Genomic DNA, 17,087 nt, shown 5'->3' with positions numbered 1-17,087 from the left:
TTCTCTGGTTTTTGCTTTTGTATTTTCTCTTCTTCTCTTACAATCCTGTTTGGTTTCCTGCAAGCCTTTATTTGATCCATTTTTCCTGTGTGTATATGAGTATACTTATATTGTCATATCAGAGAGTTGAGATATTCTTATATAATGCTTTATATATAAAAAGGAGATTGATATTAGAAGATATTCTTTGTGTCCTAATCAATGTACATTCATCCTAAGTCAATTTATTTATTTATTCATTCAGTCGAAAATAAACTATCTATACCTAATATAAAATATTAATCTTTATATATTTGATTTGATACTTAAACTTAAATAACCATCTCAGAGAATTAAACCTCATGCTTATGTGAAATACCAAAATACTTTTACAAAATAGGGAATGTGGATCATTGGCATGACTAGAATTGCCATTAAAGTGACAAACACGAAAGAGTGCATTACAACATACATAGCCCAAGCAACAGGATTCCTCCTTAGTATGGCTCATGTTTCTTAAAAATAATTATTATGTACTTTTTATCTTTTATATTTTCGAAATTCATGATGAAAGTTCACTAGAGCATGCTGAGGAAACTTTGTAGTTTCTATTTTTTTATTCTAGAGAAAATATCATATTGTCTTTTTATTTCTGTTGTTGCTTCTTATTTTATATTTTTATTTGATAATCTCATATTAGATAAAAATATAGAGAAAGAGTTGTAGTTATATATAAGTACATATATGACCTTGTTAGCGTATAATAAAATTTTAAAATATTATATTAATAGTTATAAGTTAATTATTTCTTAATGGTCCCAAAATCTATTGGAGGATTAAAAGAAAATATTTTATGTAAATATGATTGAGGGTCATGATAGATACTTAAGCTTATTATAGGTGATTAAGAGATTAAAAAGAGAAACTTTTATATCTTAATTACATCTTAAATACGTAAAATATGAGTTAAAGTGAGTTAGTAAAAACATTATGATTAAAATAGTGGCTCGGTTGATTCCCTCCTATATGATGAATGTCCTTTTGACCGCATACAGTGTTCGATCAATTAAAAAATTAATTACTAAATATTAATAGGGTTAGGCAGACATTGAAAAATGAATTAATTAGATGTTTTGGAGTAAGCTTTCTACAATTGAATGAGTTGGTATTATAGGACTTCACGTGTTTTAATTTAGTTATAAAAAAAGTATGAGTTATTTCTTTTAAATGACGCATTATCAATACTGTTTATATTATTATAATTAATTATTTTGTAAAAGATGATCATCTGTACACTCAAAGAAAATTAAATTTTTTTTAGTAAAAAATCATACATTTATCAATTAGATGATACATAAATAACAATTATAACAAGATATGATACAACTTTCATATGAGAATATATAGGAATACAGTCTAAATTGACTAATGAATTTTTATTTAAAGTAATAAATAGTTACTCTTATAATTTAGTAACTAACTTGGTTTCGAAAGTCAAATTGTTTATACGCAATCCTAGTTGTAGATTAAATATCAATGATCTTTTAACTTGAATTATAGTTTTGGTTTATAATATTTTTCTCTTTTTTTTTTTTTTTTGAAGTAGAATAGGTTAGAAAGTTTTCTCTAAATAAGATTATCTAGAGCCATACTCGATCTTTAATATATTCGAGTATTATATTGTATGAAAAAATAGATAATTTATTGAAAACTTCCTCGTTGGCCTTTTATTTATTGATTTAGAAGCATGTATAATCTCAAACTTTGCTTTCAAAAAAATAGAATTTTATTTAGTTTAAAGTAAGATACCCAACTTGAAGGTTAAAAAATTTTGTCACTTAGATGTAAGTTTTCAAGACTGATCGAAAATGATTTTCACGAAGGAGTTGAACAACGATATTTTGCCAAATAATGATAAGAGTGTAAGAGAATTTTCTATAACGTTTTTATGAATAGTTAAGTAGGCTCGCTAACAAGTGAATTCATGAAAAGGCATTAGGTTAGAACCAATTAGTTTGAAGTTGGAAGGACATGAGATTGTGAAGGGGGGAATGAGAGAGTCTTATCATCTCTTCTATCATTTGTTTACCTTTTTATTATTATTATTATTATTATTTATTTTGCTTACTACTGAGTTAATGTGTATGAGTAAAATTGTAACAGATAAAAATATATTTCGATATATAAATAAAATTAAGTAAATTATTTTTTATATTAAGATTAATGTTTAATAGATTTTGCCACGCACTTCTTTATTCACTTTGGAAAGTGCTACCCGCATTATATTTGAAATAATTATATTTAAATAATAATAATTAGTTTTTATTAAAATTAAAAAATAGATTAAATTTTTAATATATTATCACTATTTTAATTAAAAAAATTTAATTCGTTATGAAATTTTTTTTTTTTATAAATATATTAAATTAAATATTATAAATTCGTAATACCTTAATTTTATATTTAATTAAAATTAATTTGAGTCGGTAGAATAGCACTCTCAAAATTAAATGTTCGAAAAAGAAACTTTGAAAAAACCACATGCTACAAATAAAAGAGGAGTGAGGAGTTGACGTGGTCGGGCCTGCAGACCAACAATGACTAATCAATCACTTTACAACCTTCAAATGGATAAGCTTTCCAAGATATTTTTCCTTAAAGCTGTTAGATATTTTGTTGAACCTAAGCTTTTAAATTCTCATTTTATTAATTAAATATTATATATTTAAAATTTTAATTTGTATATAATTTAGAATTAATATAATTTTTTTTTTGGGTAAAATAAATATTGTATAAATGTCAAAATTTAAATTGGATAATTTATTTTGAACTGAAGAGAAGAAGAAAAATATCTTCCAATCTGAGTCTCTCTCCCTCCCTCTCTCTCTCTCTCTCTCTCTCTCTATATATATATATATATATATAAGATTATATGACAAAATCTCAGATCTAGGAGAGTAAAGCGTGAAGAAGAAAAAGAGAAGGAAGTTACAGAAGAAGATAAATGGATTCTTGTTGCAGGAGAGCGAACAGGAGTGACATTCATTTACCGAGAGAAGAAGAAGAAAAACTTGGAGAGCAGACGAGAGAATACTACGATAGATTAGCTCCTGAGCGCCATACTAAGCCGCAGAGAAGCGAGTATTCTCCTACATATGTCGACGCTTTCTCCAACCATGAAAACAACAGTTTGATTCCAGAGTATGCTGAGTTTCAACGCCTTGAAAATGATACTCAGGTGATTCTTCTTCTTCTTCTTATTTCCTGACATACATCATAAATCCCAAATGAAAAAATTGAAGTAAATGAAAGATGCATTAAAAATAAATAAATAAGATGCAAAAGATTCATGCGTCTGCCGGGAGTCGAACCCGGGTCTATTGCTTGGAAGGCAATTATCCTAACCGTTGGACTACAAACGCTTGTTGAGGTGAGTTTTGTATAATTTAAATAAGGTATAGAAGTGGAAGGTAATTGTAAAGTAATGAGTGTTCTTACAATACTTCATATTCCCACAATTAGAATGGTTGTTGTCCAATATTTTTTATATTACATGAGATTACTTTTGAGAATTTTAAGGAAGACTTTCACTATTTTTTTCTGAAAAAAAAAAAAAACATATTTACGTATGAATTCTACAAAATTTCTGAATCTATCAAATATATTATATGAGATTTCTGAATTTAGCTTCTGTGATAGGTTTGTGGTAGTTCCTATATGAAGTCTTTCATATTCTTATTGAAGTTAAATGGAAAAATCCAATATAGTGAATGAGGGATCAAAAATCTGAAGTCTTTCTTCAAACTCTTAGTGTCCTAAATGTCGTCATCTTTTTCTTCTTATTTTGCAGAAACTGGTATACAAAGGAAATGAAGTGATGGAAGAATTCATAGAGACTGATTACTACAGAGATCTCAACGGCATAGACAAACAACACCACACGGTAGAATAATTATCATTCACTGCTATAAATAACAAGACTGTTATATCTCCAATATTACCTAAAAGAATTGTCTAATGTTTCAATTTTATTGGTTATTTCAAAGATTTCTAACATCTCATATTTAGAGTAAATCTAAATTTCTAAATGAATTCCACAACCAAATTCTGTCTAAAATGAGAAATTAATCTTGTTCCAAATGCTTGCTCGTTTGATGCATACCTGTTCTCAATTCCAGACCGGGACTGGATTCATTAAAATCAACTCAAATGCCAAATGCTTCAGTTTGGTGCCCGATCCTTCAAATACCTGCCACACCTCCTGCAAGGGCAATCCAGCAACCAACGACTGGATTCCTGCCACTGCTGATACCGTAAGCATACAACCGTAATTCTTGAAATTTTTTCCTGACTTGTAACATAATCTTCTCTGATTGGAATATATCCTACCGTAATCCTCAATTTCTGCACCCATTTCAGGTCACTTTTACATCAGACAAACCAAATAGAAGCGACAACTGAAGTAAAAAAGGCAGTCTGATCTTTTCTCCAGAATAAACAAGTAGAAGCTGCAAAAGTTTCCTCAGCATCCTGTAGTGAACTTTCATCATGAATTTCGAAAATGAAGAAGATAAAAAGTACGTAATAATTATTTTTGAGGAACAAGAGTTGTACCAAGGAATCCTGCAGCTTGGGCTACTACATACGTTGTAATGCAGTCTTACATGTTTGTCACTTTAGTGGCAATTCTAGTCACCCCAATGACCTACATTCCCTACTTCTTAATAGTATTTTAGTACTTCACATAATCATGCGGTTTAATTCTGTCAAATGGTTATTTAAGTTCGAATCTCAAACTAAACATGTGTAAAGTTTGGTCGTCTTTTATGTTAGGCATAGATAGATTATTTTTTACATAAATAAACAAATAAATTGGATTAGGATGAGTGTATATTGACTGGGACAGGAAGAATATCTTCTAAAATACCAATCTCCCCTATATATTAAAGCATTACATAACAAAATCTCAGCGCTCCGATATGACAACATAAATATAATCATATACACACCGGAAAAAGGATATAACGAGTAAACAAGAAAGCTATCAAAGGTTAATAAAGAGGATCAAATAGAGACTTGCAGGAAACCAAACAGGATTGCAAGAGAAGAAAAGAAAGTAGAAGAGGAAACCAGAGAATACTGGGGTGAATTGGTAGATACTAACCGGCAAACAAGGCCGCAGCAAAGCAAGTATTCTTTTCTGTGTATGTTGATGCTCCAGCCTCCCACTAACCATGGGAACAACAATTTCATTCCAGAATTGTCTTAGAACCTTGACAATATTTCTTTGGTTTGGCTGCTCCTTTCTCTTGCTTTCCTTCTCGTAGCTTCTCCCACATAATTATTCCTAAAGGGAAAAAAAAAAGAGAGAACACATATGGCTGGTAGTTGAACCCGGGTCTAAAAGAAAATTATGCTAACCTTTGGACTATAAGCACTTCTTGCCTAAGTTGTGCCGTTTAGCATCTGTACTCGTTAGAAAAACAAGGCTTTAAAATATATAGAAAAGAGATTTATTATAACATTTTATTTATTATAAAGAATAAGCTTATCTTCTAAATATCCTATTTACTATCTGTTATAATCTAGGAGTAATTTATTCTAGCTCAATTTTTTTGTAGAGTTCGTATTTAGTTATTGTTAAGATTTCTACTTTATGGAAAAAGAAATGTTATTAGAAAGAGAAAACAGTAACAAACAAAAATACTCCTAAAACAACAAAACCATGAAAAAAAAAACAGTTTCTCTAGAGAAACCATCCCTGGCTAACGAAAGGTAAAACAAAACAATATGTCGCATAAGAAAGTAAAAGGAACCTAGAGATCGTAATCGAGTATCATACACCAATCACAATAACATAAACCATTGCATATTTTTTTGATAGAAAAAAAAAGTTTCATCGAGAAAAGGCAAAAACAATACAATAAAACAACGAATAAGTGATCCAACTGAAAATAAAGTAAATGAAACAAAAACAAAGAAACGAAAACAATTTAATAAAAGTCGACAACTTGTCACATGATCAAGGCATCCAACCTACTATAGAAAAGGGCAAGAGGATTTTCGAGAAAAACTCGTAAGCTTTAGCCCAAAGAGATGCCAAGAAGGTCATCTTCTCCTAAAGAATCGAGTCTGGTATCAATGAATCATAAAAAATGTGGTGATTTTTTTCCAACCAAATTGTCTATAAACATGTGAAAAAGTGCACATTTCCATGACGGTTTAGCTTTCATTCTAATCTCAAAACCTCTAATGCTTGAACAAAGAAAACAATCCAAAGGAGGGGCAACCAAAGATAGGTTGAAAATGTCAAAAGGCCAACACCATAATCTCCAAGCCATCTCACAATGACGAAAGAGGCGATTGTATGTCTCCCTACTGTTGTAGCACATCATACAAATATCAGCGAATAATAAAGCACAATTCGGTCTACGATTTTGCAGTAGCTCGCTAGCAATCCACGCGAATATCTTCACCTTAGAAGGAACCTTAACTTTCCAGAATGTCCTGGAGATCCTAATTGATTATTATGCACCAATCACAATAACATAAACTATCACAAATTTTTTTGATAGAAATAAAGTTTCATCAAGAAAAGACAAAAAACAATACAATAAAACAATGGATAAGTTATCCAACTGAAAATAAAGTACATGAAACAAAAACAAAGACATGATCAAGGCATCCCAACCTCCTATAAAAGAAAGGCCACGTAATCCCATAAGGAAATATTGCAAAACTAAATAAAATTTTTTAGCCTGAAAATTTTTAGCTGAATGAAACCAGAGCGTCTACAGGTGTTAAGCTCCCTACTTAGGATCTAGTTTGGATAGATTAATAGTGTGTACTCATTATAAGTGAAACCAACGATCTCCTAAACCTTCAAATAGAAAAAGTTTCTGCAATTTTGTTCAAATTATTTTCTTTTCTTATAACTTCTAAGAATAATAACTTCCCTAGTTGGAAGTAACTACCTCAACAGCCTAGAAGTTACCTTCATATTTATCCCCTACATCCTAAAAACTATCTTCAGACTTGCCCAGATAACTAATTATATTGTAGGATAAAAGAAGATAGTAAAACAATAACAATTTTGTTCTAGCAGCCATGTGTCAATCATTTACAGCACTCATGTGGCTCATAACGCAGATAACAGCACCCCAACTATAAGGTCCAAACCAAAGTTAGAATTTCCTGAAGTCCTTGGAAAAATCAAGAGAATGAGTAAAAGTGTATACTTCAACTTGCAGGACTTACCATTCAAAATATCACAGCTAATCAAACTTCAACAGCCAAAACTAGAATCAATTGTCAAAGGATTCAAAGTTACACAACTTGGAAAAAGCAATCTAAAAATTAATCAACTAGCTCAGTAATCTAAAACTCATAAGCATCTACATTAATCACAATGTACATCTCTGGTGATGTCATGTTTTAGTTAATTCAAACAGAAGTGCCAAAGTCACTACAATTTACATCTCTGGCAATATGGTGTTTTAGCTAATTCAAAGAAAAATTGCCGTTGTCACTGAATGGATAAGTCGCTAGCCCTAAATCAGACCATGTAAATGTACTACTATATTTTCTTTGAGGAGAAAATATGAGATAAATATACTTTATATTTTGTGTTAATCAGTCCTTTACCAGAGGTTTAGATTGCATCCATCTGCCCTTGTGCAGTTCCTGTTGTACCCAAAAACTTCCCTTTTATGCCGGAGGAGTGGAAACAAGAGTATTCCCTATTCGTAGTGATATTTTCATACTCCACCAACCCCATAACATTTACTAAAACATAAACCCCTTTGTACTAGGTATAAAAGTACGTTATTTTTCTGCTTAATATTGTGAGGTCCGACGACAGTATTACTTTAAAAACCACATCTATATAGCATTGCCATTGAATGACACTGTATTTGATGGAAAGAAAATCAGAAAACAGGTAAGGAAGACCCGGTTGATGGCTAAATATAAACTGCCAAGTTGAGGCATTTGATGCAGAAAGTTGGCAGCTGTGTTTTGAAAACTCCCAAACAGAGCACCAGAATCAATGCAACTGTTCCCTACAACAGCATTAATAGTATTTTTATCATCCACTGAATTTACTGGCATGTAGAAGACAAGGCAGGCCTATGTAATACATTTTACAGAAAAGGAAAAATTACATCCAGAAAGCACTCACAGTCATTTGGAGGCAGCAGGACCTTGAAGATACAAAGCTTCTAATCTTGTGGAATCCCGTGCAAATACTGGAAAGAATCTGGTTAATTGTTATGATAAAAAAATGAAGAATAGCCATGTACTAGTTTATTTGTTTTGGAGATTGTTTTCGAAAGACAGACTTTTGACCAATACAGAATCCAAACAGCAACAAATACATAAAAATGTGAGTTCAAAAATATGAAAGAAATAGTTGAGAACTTCATACAAATTTGTCCATTGAGCAAACTTAGTATTATAAGGAAGAGTAAAAAATTTGCATATAGAAGCAACTGTTAACAATTACAAACCTGATAAGCAAATGGGAACAAAAACAACTAGTCTCTGGGAGGAGCACAGGAAGCAGGGATCAGGTACCAAATAGTTGGAATGCAGTATCAAAACATGAAACCTGTCCATAACAAAATTATAGCTGAACTGAGAAAACCTGAAACATGAAAAAACATTTGAAATAAGAACAAGCTAAAAATAGTAACTTGAAAACCAAATCATCTGATATCCAAACAACCTGAAGTTCAACCTATAAATTGAAATAATCTTAGAATTGAATGAATAACCTAAATAACTCAAAAACTAAAATTAACCAACCCAAACCTGACAAATGGACTCCTCTTTGATCTGGACAAACCGCAATGTGCACAAAACTGCAGAACCTTTCCACATTAGGCAACATATTTGTGCAATATCTGTTATAATCTATCACACCACAGGTCTAACACAGCTAATGCTATTAATCAAGATAATGATTCAAATTAATAAGTTTTGTTAATTTAATGACCTCTACAACAGAACCATTAGTTCAGAAAAGTGTAGAAGCGTAAGTAAAAGCATTTATCTAAAATTACTTTTGTTGTAATACGTAGCAGGTTATAAATCTATAGATGACTACAGCTATTAATCTCATGAGACTGGTTCAAATTTTGTACCACCTTACTAAAGTGGGAGCCAGGATAATTAATCCAATGTTTGTATCCCAAATCACTAATTATGCAAGATGCCAACTTTTTGTTTCTTTGTCTTGATGTTTGAGTCTTTTGCGATATGACAAATAAGGAATAAAAGGAAAAGAAAGTAAATGTTACCGAGTTTTGAAGAAAAAGAAAATATAAAGTTGCCACCTGCCTGTTAGCCAGATAGTATGTGCATCCTAGTGATGTTGCCATATGCTCGACTTGAGCCTAGTATCTGCCCAGGAAGGACTACCTAAAGAAGATAATAAAAAGTTGTATTCAGTTTCCTTTCGATATCAAAATAATCAATTTATACAAGATATTTACACTGTTTAGGAAGTAGTAGGTGATTTAGAGACTTTTGGCATTTTCTTTAATGCTTTAAAAATAACCTTATTAGGCGGCAACTAACACCTATAAAAAAGTTACCAATCAAGAGAACAAATAGACTATACTGGAGTCAACAATTCCTACTTTATTCCTTTGCGTACGTAATAAGCTAATCTAGATATGTAGAATTGCATAACTGTTTATGTTTTGGATCAACTTCACTCCTATAAACCTTGAATGCATTAGGGATGAATTATCGATTTCAACCGTAAGGTGATTCAAACATAAAACGAGTAGGCACTGGAACTCCACTCCTAAGAAGTTCCTACAGAAGACTGAAAACCACAATGCAATTTACATGTCAAGATTAGTCTACTAATTACATGACTGAATAAAGTAGGAATCTAATGGAAATTAGACCAAATATGTCATTAGTGATGCAAAACAGAAAGATCATAAAGTGGAAATATTTTGATAATATGACGTATTTATATAATTGTAATGCTTATTAATGGTATGAGTTTATTTTTTCTTATTTACTTGAGATCTTATTTAATTATGCTCTATTACAAGTTATTCCAATTAAATAACTTATTTTCTTATTTTGTAGAATTCTTAAATGGAGTTAAGAATTCTTATTTTGATCGTATTTTAATTAGTTATTTAGCAAACTACTCGTATGATTATTATGCAAACATTGGGTACTGATTTCATTATTATGATTTTAGATCTCCGATTTTGGGTGTTCATATATCTTCTGTAAGTGTTGTCTTCAAACTCTCTTCATCCTATGTCAATTGGTATCAAAGTTAAAACTTGGTTTATCATGCTGACCTAAGTTCTCATTCCAACTTCACAAGACATAACACTATTGCCAAAAGAAAACTAAAACCCTAAATCAGCTGTCATCAACAATAGGAGAGAGAAACATCATAGCAACCACCGGCTCAACCCGATCCCTAGCCACCATTGGAGGTGGTCAACACTGCCCCTTTTGTTAGCTTCAGAGAGGTCTGATCAACTCTTCCGCCAAGAGCTATCTAAGTCACTTAAAAAGTTGAGAATGAGTTTCACCAAGTGGGATATAACGACGCAGACCAAGAAGATCCTAAAGTGGATATATTTCGATAACAAGATATATTTATATAATCGTAACGTTTATGTATAGTTTCTACTTCGACAATTAGTATTGAAGATATTCTATTTCAGGGCAGGCCCTCGTTTAACTTAATGGTTCCCAACAACCCCCCATGCTCACTGAGCCAAAGATTACAGTATGAACCCATTTACAACTTCTAACTCAAAAGGTGCAAATATGAATTGTTTCCCAGCACGAAGACACCAACCTTGTGGAGTCAACTTGAAAATGGCGAGGCCACTACACATTTGGCCAAGGTAAGCATCCCTACCAAAAAAAGAGTTTTAACAAGGAGGAATTCTAAGAAATCTTAGGAGGTTAATTTAGATATTGGAAAAATTCTGATTTTCAAAGAAAATTTTTCAACCTTTTAAAAATAAATAAATGATGTGCTTAATCTAAGAAAAACTTACGCTGTTTAGCCTGGAGAAAGAAAAACAAACACATAAAAAAGGTTTGATGATTTTCCAACAGATAGAAAATTGAAAACAAATTCTGAAACTGAATGGACCGTAATCATCTAAAAAGAGGGGGAGAGAAGTTTTGCCTAAACATATATCGGAAAAACATATCAATTTGCTTTTGAACTCTCTCGTAAGCGAATCCATTGGACAAATACATAACTGCATATACATTCCATGGTCAATTCTAATGAAGCATAACATAACAAAAAGAAAAGAAGTAAACTGAGCAATGAAAAGGTGTTATTACCAAACACGATCTCTTTAAGAAAATGTTTCTATTGGAATACATATCTAAATGTGTGTGTTTGAAAAAATGTCAAATCAAAACACAAGCACAGATAAGGAGGAATAATAACTGTAATCATGTAAAGAATTTTGTTCAAGTTCATTTTCCACAACCTCATAGGTTTCTTCAACACATATATACAGAATACATAATTCTAAAGACACTTAAACTCATATTCAAATGTGCATAGCAATTACACTCGTGTAACACTTCCTTTAAATAATAGAACTAGATCACCAAATAATGCTTACGAAGGCAGCAACCAATTGTCAGATATAGTAGCACTGAGCAACAAATGTGAGAATAAAAGGGAACAACAATTCAAACCTTACATGATTTCCTAGAGATCATCCAAGATTCACAAAGTTCTGATTTCATATTGATATTTAAAGCATCAGCAATTTACTGGGTTAAGCGAGGAAAGGAACACGACTATAACTTCACATGAATAAGCAATCTGTACAGTATATGATGATCGGCCATATCCCTAAAAGAGGGAGGAAAAAGACAAACAGGTTCATGCTTATAATGCAAAGTCAGAGATCAAGGCCATTCAGATCATGCATGTCTGTTTATAAGACAAGCATAAACATGCACATCTCCCCTAAGAAAAACTATTGATATCTCCCGCTGAAACTAGTACCTTATCCTTTACCACCATTAGCACAATTTTGAAGAATTTTTTACCGCCTATAACTATAGATGCTGTTTACCAATTAGTCATTTCAGAGACAACTGGCCTATTTTTACAGAGAAATTGGAACACATGGACATATTAAAAAAAAAGGAAAACGCCTTATTTCAGTAGCTTTCCATATAGGTCAAATTCACCCCTGGCAACCTTTTGGCACAATGAAATCTGTTAATGCAGAATTAGACCATCTTTACCCCTTTATTGCATTCCACTACTTGATTGACTGCGAGGAAAAGTTCAACAATTAGACTTCAACTTGAAGTTTACTATTTATAAATGCCAAAATGGAACAGAAATTAAGTTGACATATTTAGGCTTTGTTTATAACAAATATAGAATTATTGTGGAATTCAATTGGAAATTTGCCCTTAATCAGGACAGAGGAAAATTTTATTAGAAAATAATGAAAATTGAGCTTCTGGGAATTTTAGAGTAAATGTCGAATATAAACATTACCAAATTTTGATAGAATTTGGAATCCCCATGAGCCTAATTTTTTCAGAGAAAAAAATGAAAGAAATAAGATGCAAAAGAGATGCTCAATCTTCATCATTTTAGATAAAATTTTCTCATTCTCCAAATTAAACTAGGTGAGAATTTCCAAATGAATTCTGCAAAAATTCTTAATTTATTCCAAACATTCATATTCACAAATTTATCAGAGGCTGAAGCTATCAGCTCTAGCATGTAAGTACTAAAAAAAAGCACGATAACATAAAAACTCTTTTCACACATCTATATGCATCACGGGATTATCTATCTTATCAATCAAGAGGACTAAAAAGATATGGGAATTCTTGGTCTAGTGTCAAATCTATTGGCAGCCAACTATTATCCAAAGTCTCAAAAAGGATTTTCATCGAGAAAAGTCAAGTCTCAAAGGGATTTTTTCTTGCTGCATGTGTTCAATGCACATCATGACATGTTTAGGAAAATGTTATTTGTCATTAATTGTACTAAATTACAGTCCTAGTCATGTAGCAATTTTCATGCATTTTTCATAGTGAATTTTCCGCAGAGAAGTAATAACAAAGTACCATCATGTTATCTTCTTGTAGACATCATCAGCCATATTTTTCTTCTCCTTGTTATGTGAAGAAACCGATCTTCTACTATTGTCCACGGCAAGCAACTTTGCTTCTGGAGTTTCTGAAATTGAAGGAGGAACTCCAATCCTACTGCTTCTTGGACCTCGAGAATCTGATTGGTTCCTAATTTCTCGGCCATTCTGATAAAAAGGAATCACAGGTAACCATATAACTTTGTCAGTTGGGTTATTATTCCATTATCATAGAGGGGGGAAATAGTAAATATAAACGATAGAGAAAAATCAGTTATTTTAGGAGGGTTTAAATCTAGTAAAAATGAAAAGAAAGAGACACATTTCTTAAAAACAACTCTATGCATCTCCAATTAACACTTTAGATGAAAAATATAAATATCAAAATCAATTTGAAACCCATGTTCCAATTTTATTTGTCTGTCTGCAATATGGCATTTGTATAATTCAAATCTTGGAGATGGTTAAAGCTCACTACTTTAGCAAATTCTAAGTCCCAGCAGCGTTTCCGATATCCTGCTGACACCTGTGAAATCTCAGATGGAAGTATGAAACAATTCGTTGCTGCATGACCAGAATAAGCTGCTTCTTGTCCCATAGGCTTTGCAGGGATTCCCGGAAAGATTGATGATGAAGTAGATCTTGATGATGAAAATTTCAATGGCTCTTGCTGATGTGAAGGCAACGCAACAACCTCAACTCTCTGAGCTTCCTGCAATACAAGCAAAAGTTGGAATGAGAATGTACTAGATTAACAAATCCCAGGCAGAGGAAGCTGAAAAACATCGTATCCAAAACTATGCTTACAGTTGAAGGCCCCATCATTGACCCCATTGCATTTTGCTTCATGATCAGTCCTGCTTATATAGATATCAAGCATTCAGAAAGGTCAAATGGATCAGCACAAAAGCACTTCGCAACATATTTGAAAATTTAATATCAGCTGAAAAAGCCTACACTTATCCTGTTCCAACATATCTCCAAAACTTCCTTTGGCAACAGCTAATCCCAACATGTTGTCCCAAGATTTTACTAGTCATGGTACAATGGAAAAGACTGCCTTTAAGAAAAGACAAGAAACTTGATATGAAAGTAATAGGGAAGAAAGGGGAAGAAGATGGAACCACCAGACTCAGAGGAGCGAAGCAAAAATCAACAAGGTTATGGTTAACAGATTTCTTGCTTGAAGCTTGTGTTTCAGAATCCATTAAGGTAATAATTTGGAGAACAGTGACGATTGGTAAAATAAAAGACCTCAGCCTTCTAAGTACAAAGGAGACTAGCACACAGATCTACTGGCAAGTAAAAAGATGCAGACACCACCATTCGTTATGCAATGTCACGAAAACAGAACTGCACATTGTCTCCTAATTCCATTTCACATAATCAATTGCCAATAATCAATTACCTTGACATCAAAACTATATCATAAACATTGCCATGAGACTGACACTTCGAAAGTTATATGTTATAAATTATAAAAGTATATAAATCTATTCAACAAACTGTTTGGGTGTGAGATATGCTAAATGTTAATTACCGATTGCTCCAAAAGCTGACTACTAACATAAGTTTTAAGAAATTATTCATTTATATCTCCAATATTGCATCCTGAACCACCCAGATAGTTAAAGAAGGATGTCAAGCAAGTACCAGAAGCACCCTGAGCTAATTGGTCAATTGTGTTCTCATTCCGATTGAGCTGGTTCAAGAGAGAAGTATTGACTTGTTGTGCATTGATCTTGTTCAATAGAGGAGCAATGTTTTGTTGCGGATTGTTCTTATTCGATAGAGAAGCATTGGTTTGTTGCAGATTGATCTTCTTCAATGGAGAAGCAATGTTTTGTTGCGAATTGTTCTTATTCGATAGAGAACCATCAGTTCGTTGGAGATTGATCTTCTTCGACGAAGAAGCACTGGTTTGTTGCGAACTGATCTCATTTGATGGAGAAGCATTGGTTTGTTGCAGAGTTTCCATCATTTGTTCAAACTATTTATTAAGCCAAAGTTGAGGACAAAACATAATGGTGAATAAAATAGCATAAGATATGAAAGCAGTTATAAATTATATACAAGCAGTGTGACCCTCACCATAATTAGGGAATCATTCCTTTGATTATTACCCCCTTGTTGCTGGGAGTTGAAGTAGTCATAGAATATCGACCACCATTCTTGCAGAAAACCACCTGGGATGTCCATAGCTGAGGGGAAACAAGTTATGCTCTCTACCAAGCAGTATTTTACCACAAAGAACCAAGAAATATTAGCATAAATCAGAGCAGTAAAATAAACAGGAGGTGAAGATACTCTTTCGAAAGAGAAAAATGATAATGAAATAGCCTTTAATCAAATGAAAAACTGCCCAACTGTTCTAAAGTCTTCATAAGTACTAGGTTGATGAAATGATTTAAGATTCTCCTAAATCAATTAACTAAAAGAATGAATCCTTATCTCATTATCATAATCATAGAAATTCCAATTTTGTCGAATTTACCCAAACAGTGACAAAAAAAAAAAAAAAGAATTTGCTAATTTTGATAAACCCCAATAATAACAAATAGTACAATTTAATCACCATTAAATGTCACAAAGTTAATTTAAAGAAGCACCAATCACCTATCATAAACCATTCAAAAAATTTTAGATTACAAATCTAACATCCCCTCCATTTAGATTACCATAAACCTCCATTTTTCATATGTCGTAAGAAAACATACTCATATAACAGAGAAGACAAATAAAAATCGAACGGCCCCGCCATTTTTCAGCCCCGTTAAGTAAAAAGTTGAAATCAAATCCCAGATAAATATATTAGACATGTATCAGTTGGGATAAATAATTGTCTCAACATTTGAACCCAACATACTAAAATAATTATTAAAAAAATGCACATCGGGGTTTAAAATTTCAAAGATGTTTAATCAGTTTATCAAAGAAAGCAAAAGGGCTGTTAGTCACAAGAAAAACCTGGACGGAAGTCAGGATCAAATTCGAGATTGGCTTCCTTCCTGTAAATCTCGGCCGTTTGGTGCATGTTCTTCTTTTTCAGATAGTCGTACAGATACGCTTCAAACCTGCAAAATTAACCAATAAAAAAGCCCAAAAAATACCGATCTAGAATCAGTCAAGAAAAAAGTAAACGCCATGAACGTAGAGTTTGAAAGACGAGTTACATGAGGCGACTATTGAACCCGACGTCATCATCCATGGCGGAGCGATTGGAGAGAAGACGGAGAGAGCGGCAAAGGGAAACAGGGGGAAACCACAGATTCTGTAATTACGAAGTGGGATTTTTCAACGCATTTCGCAAGGTGCCTGCACGTAACAGAAGCTGAGGGAGCGTGCAGAGCAGCGGCCACAGAGTTGCATGAAATGAGTAGGGAATGAAAATGGGCAGGATAAGGACAAAAGCGCTACAAGTACGGAATCCCGCCTTATGCCAACTTCTGGGGTTATATTCCCCTGCGGTCAATTACTTGATTTGTAACTTGCAACTGGCCAAAGGAACCAATAAATAATCATGTTTTTTAAATTATAAAAATCTATAAAGAACCAATTATTATTTAGCTGAATTATTAGTATTTTCACTACAAATCTATGAATTTAAGTCAAATTATGTTTTTATGTATGTCCTCGTTAAAAGTATCATTAAATAATAAAATAAATAAAAAATTAAAAATAAATTACTTAATAAAGAGGTGTGCAATGTATTTTTTCGATAAATTAAATTAAAAAAAATTAGACACTTAAAAAATAAAAAATTTTATAAATATTAGTAGCCGTGTCTTACCTTCTAAAATTTCAAATAAACGGTTAAAATTTGAAATAATTTTTTATCTACATATTTAACAATCATTACATATTGATACTTATAAATTTCGTGATATGTTTTAAAATTATTTTTTAATTTATTTATAAAAAAAATTATATTTATATATGTATGCACAAAATAATAATATTATCTTAAAA

The 17,087-nt window shown here is 32.1% G+C and overlaps 2 protein-coding genes and 1 non-coding gene across 26 annotated transcripts; 1 reads left to right on the top strand and 2 right to left on the bottom strand.

The window, feature by feature from the left end:
- The first annotated feature begins 2,824 nt into the window (after window positions 1–2,824).
- LOC110809990 (uncharacterized) lies at window positions 2,825–4,727 on the top strand. The gene is made up of 4 exons (XM_022036010.2): window positions 2,825–3,217; window positions 3,830–3,922; window positions 4,158–4,292; window positions 4,399–4,727. Exons 1-4 carry the CDS (start codon window positions 2,984–2,986, stop codon window positions 4,438–4,440), a joined length of 504 nt encoding a protein of 167 aa, XP_021891702.1. The 5' UTR covers window positions 2,825–2,983; the 3' UTR covers window positions 4,441–4,727.
- TRNAG-UCC (transfer RNA glycine (anticodon UCC)) lies at window positions 3,330–3,401 on the bottom strand. The gene has a single exon. It is a non-coding gene; the product is annotated as a tRNA-Gly (tRNA).
- Window positions 3,924–16,519, bottom strand: LOC110809987 (uncharacterized). Of its 24 annotated transcripts, XM_088214231.1 has the most exons (15): window positions 16,292–16,519; window positions 16,086–16,192; window positions 15,210–15,343; window positions 14,772–15,108; window positions 13,926–13,978; window positions 13,597–13,830; window positions 13,096–13,286; window positions 10,823–10,881; window positions 9,674–9,811; window positions 9,319–9,399; window positions 8,791–8,840; window positions 8,487–8,623; window positions 8,159–8,225; window positions 5,144–8,039; window positions 3,924–4,383 (listed from the first exon to the last, which is right to left on the bottom strand). In XM_088214231.1, exons 1-7 carry the CDS (start codon window positions 16,324–16,326, stop codon window positions 13,098–13,100), a joined length of 1,089 nt encoding a protein of 362 aa, XP_088070357.1. In that variant the 5' UTR covers window positions 16,327–16,519; the 3' UTR covers window positions 3,924–4,383; window positions 5,144–8,039; window positions 8,159–8,225; window positions 8,487–8,623; window positions 8,791–8,840; window positions 9,319–9,399; window positions 9,674–9,811; window positions 10,823–10,881; window positions 13,096–13,097. The 24 variants fall into 24 exon arrangements, with proteins under 24 accessions (XP_088070357.1, XP_088070360.1, XP_088070353.1 ...); XM_088214234.1 differs by lacking the exons at window positions 9,674–9,811; window positions 10,823–10,881 and adding an exon at window positions 12,253–12,281 and having other exon boundaries at window positions 9,315–9,399; XM_088214227.1 differs by lacking the exons at window positions 9,674–9,811; window positions 10,823–10,881 and adding an exon at window positions 12,253–12,281.
- Between the last annotated feature and the right edge of the window lie 568 nt (window positions 16,520–17,087).

This window comes from Carica papaya, chromosome 2, assembly GCF_054855325.1.
Source record: "Carica papaya isolate Zhongbai chromosome 2, ASM5485532v1, whole genome shotgun sequence".
NCBI lineage: Eukaryota > Viridiplantae > Streptophyta > Magnoliopsida > Brassicales > Caricaceae > Carica > Carica papaya.
Note: the sequence above shows the minus strand (reverse complement) of the source record. Positions and strands in the feature narration are given on the sequence as shown.

Excerpts from the sequence above, each read along its gene's own strand:
- LOC110809990 (XM_022036010.2), top strand. The coding sequence starts at position 2,984 with ATGGATTCTTGTTGCAGGAGAGCGAACAGGAGTGACATTCATTTACCG. Across the intron at positions 3,218-3,829 it reads GCCTTGAAAATGATACTCAG|AAACTGGTATACAAAGGAAA; the intron begins GTGATTCTTCTT and ends CTTATTTTGCAG. Across the intron at positions 4,293-4,398 it reads TTCCTGCCACTGCTGATACC|GTCACTTTTACATCAGACAA; the intron begins GTAAGCATACAA and ends CACCCATTTCAG.
- LOC110809987 (XM_088214234.1), bottom strand. The coding sequence starts at position 16,326 with ATGGATGATGACGTCGGGTTCAATAGTCGCCTCAT. Across the intron at positions 16,193-16,291 it reads GGGTTCAATAGTCGCCTCAT|GTTTGAAGCGTATCTGTACG; the intron begins GTAACTCGTCTT and ends TTAATTTTGCAG. Across the intron at positions 15,109-15,209 it reads GGAATGATTCCCTAATTATG|TTTGAACAAATGATGGAAAC; the intron begins GTGAGGGTCACA and ends CTTAATAAATAG.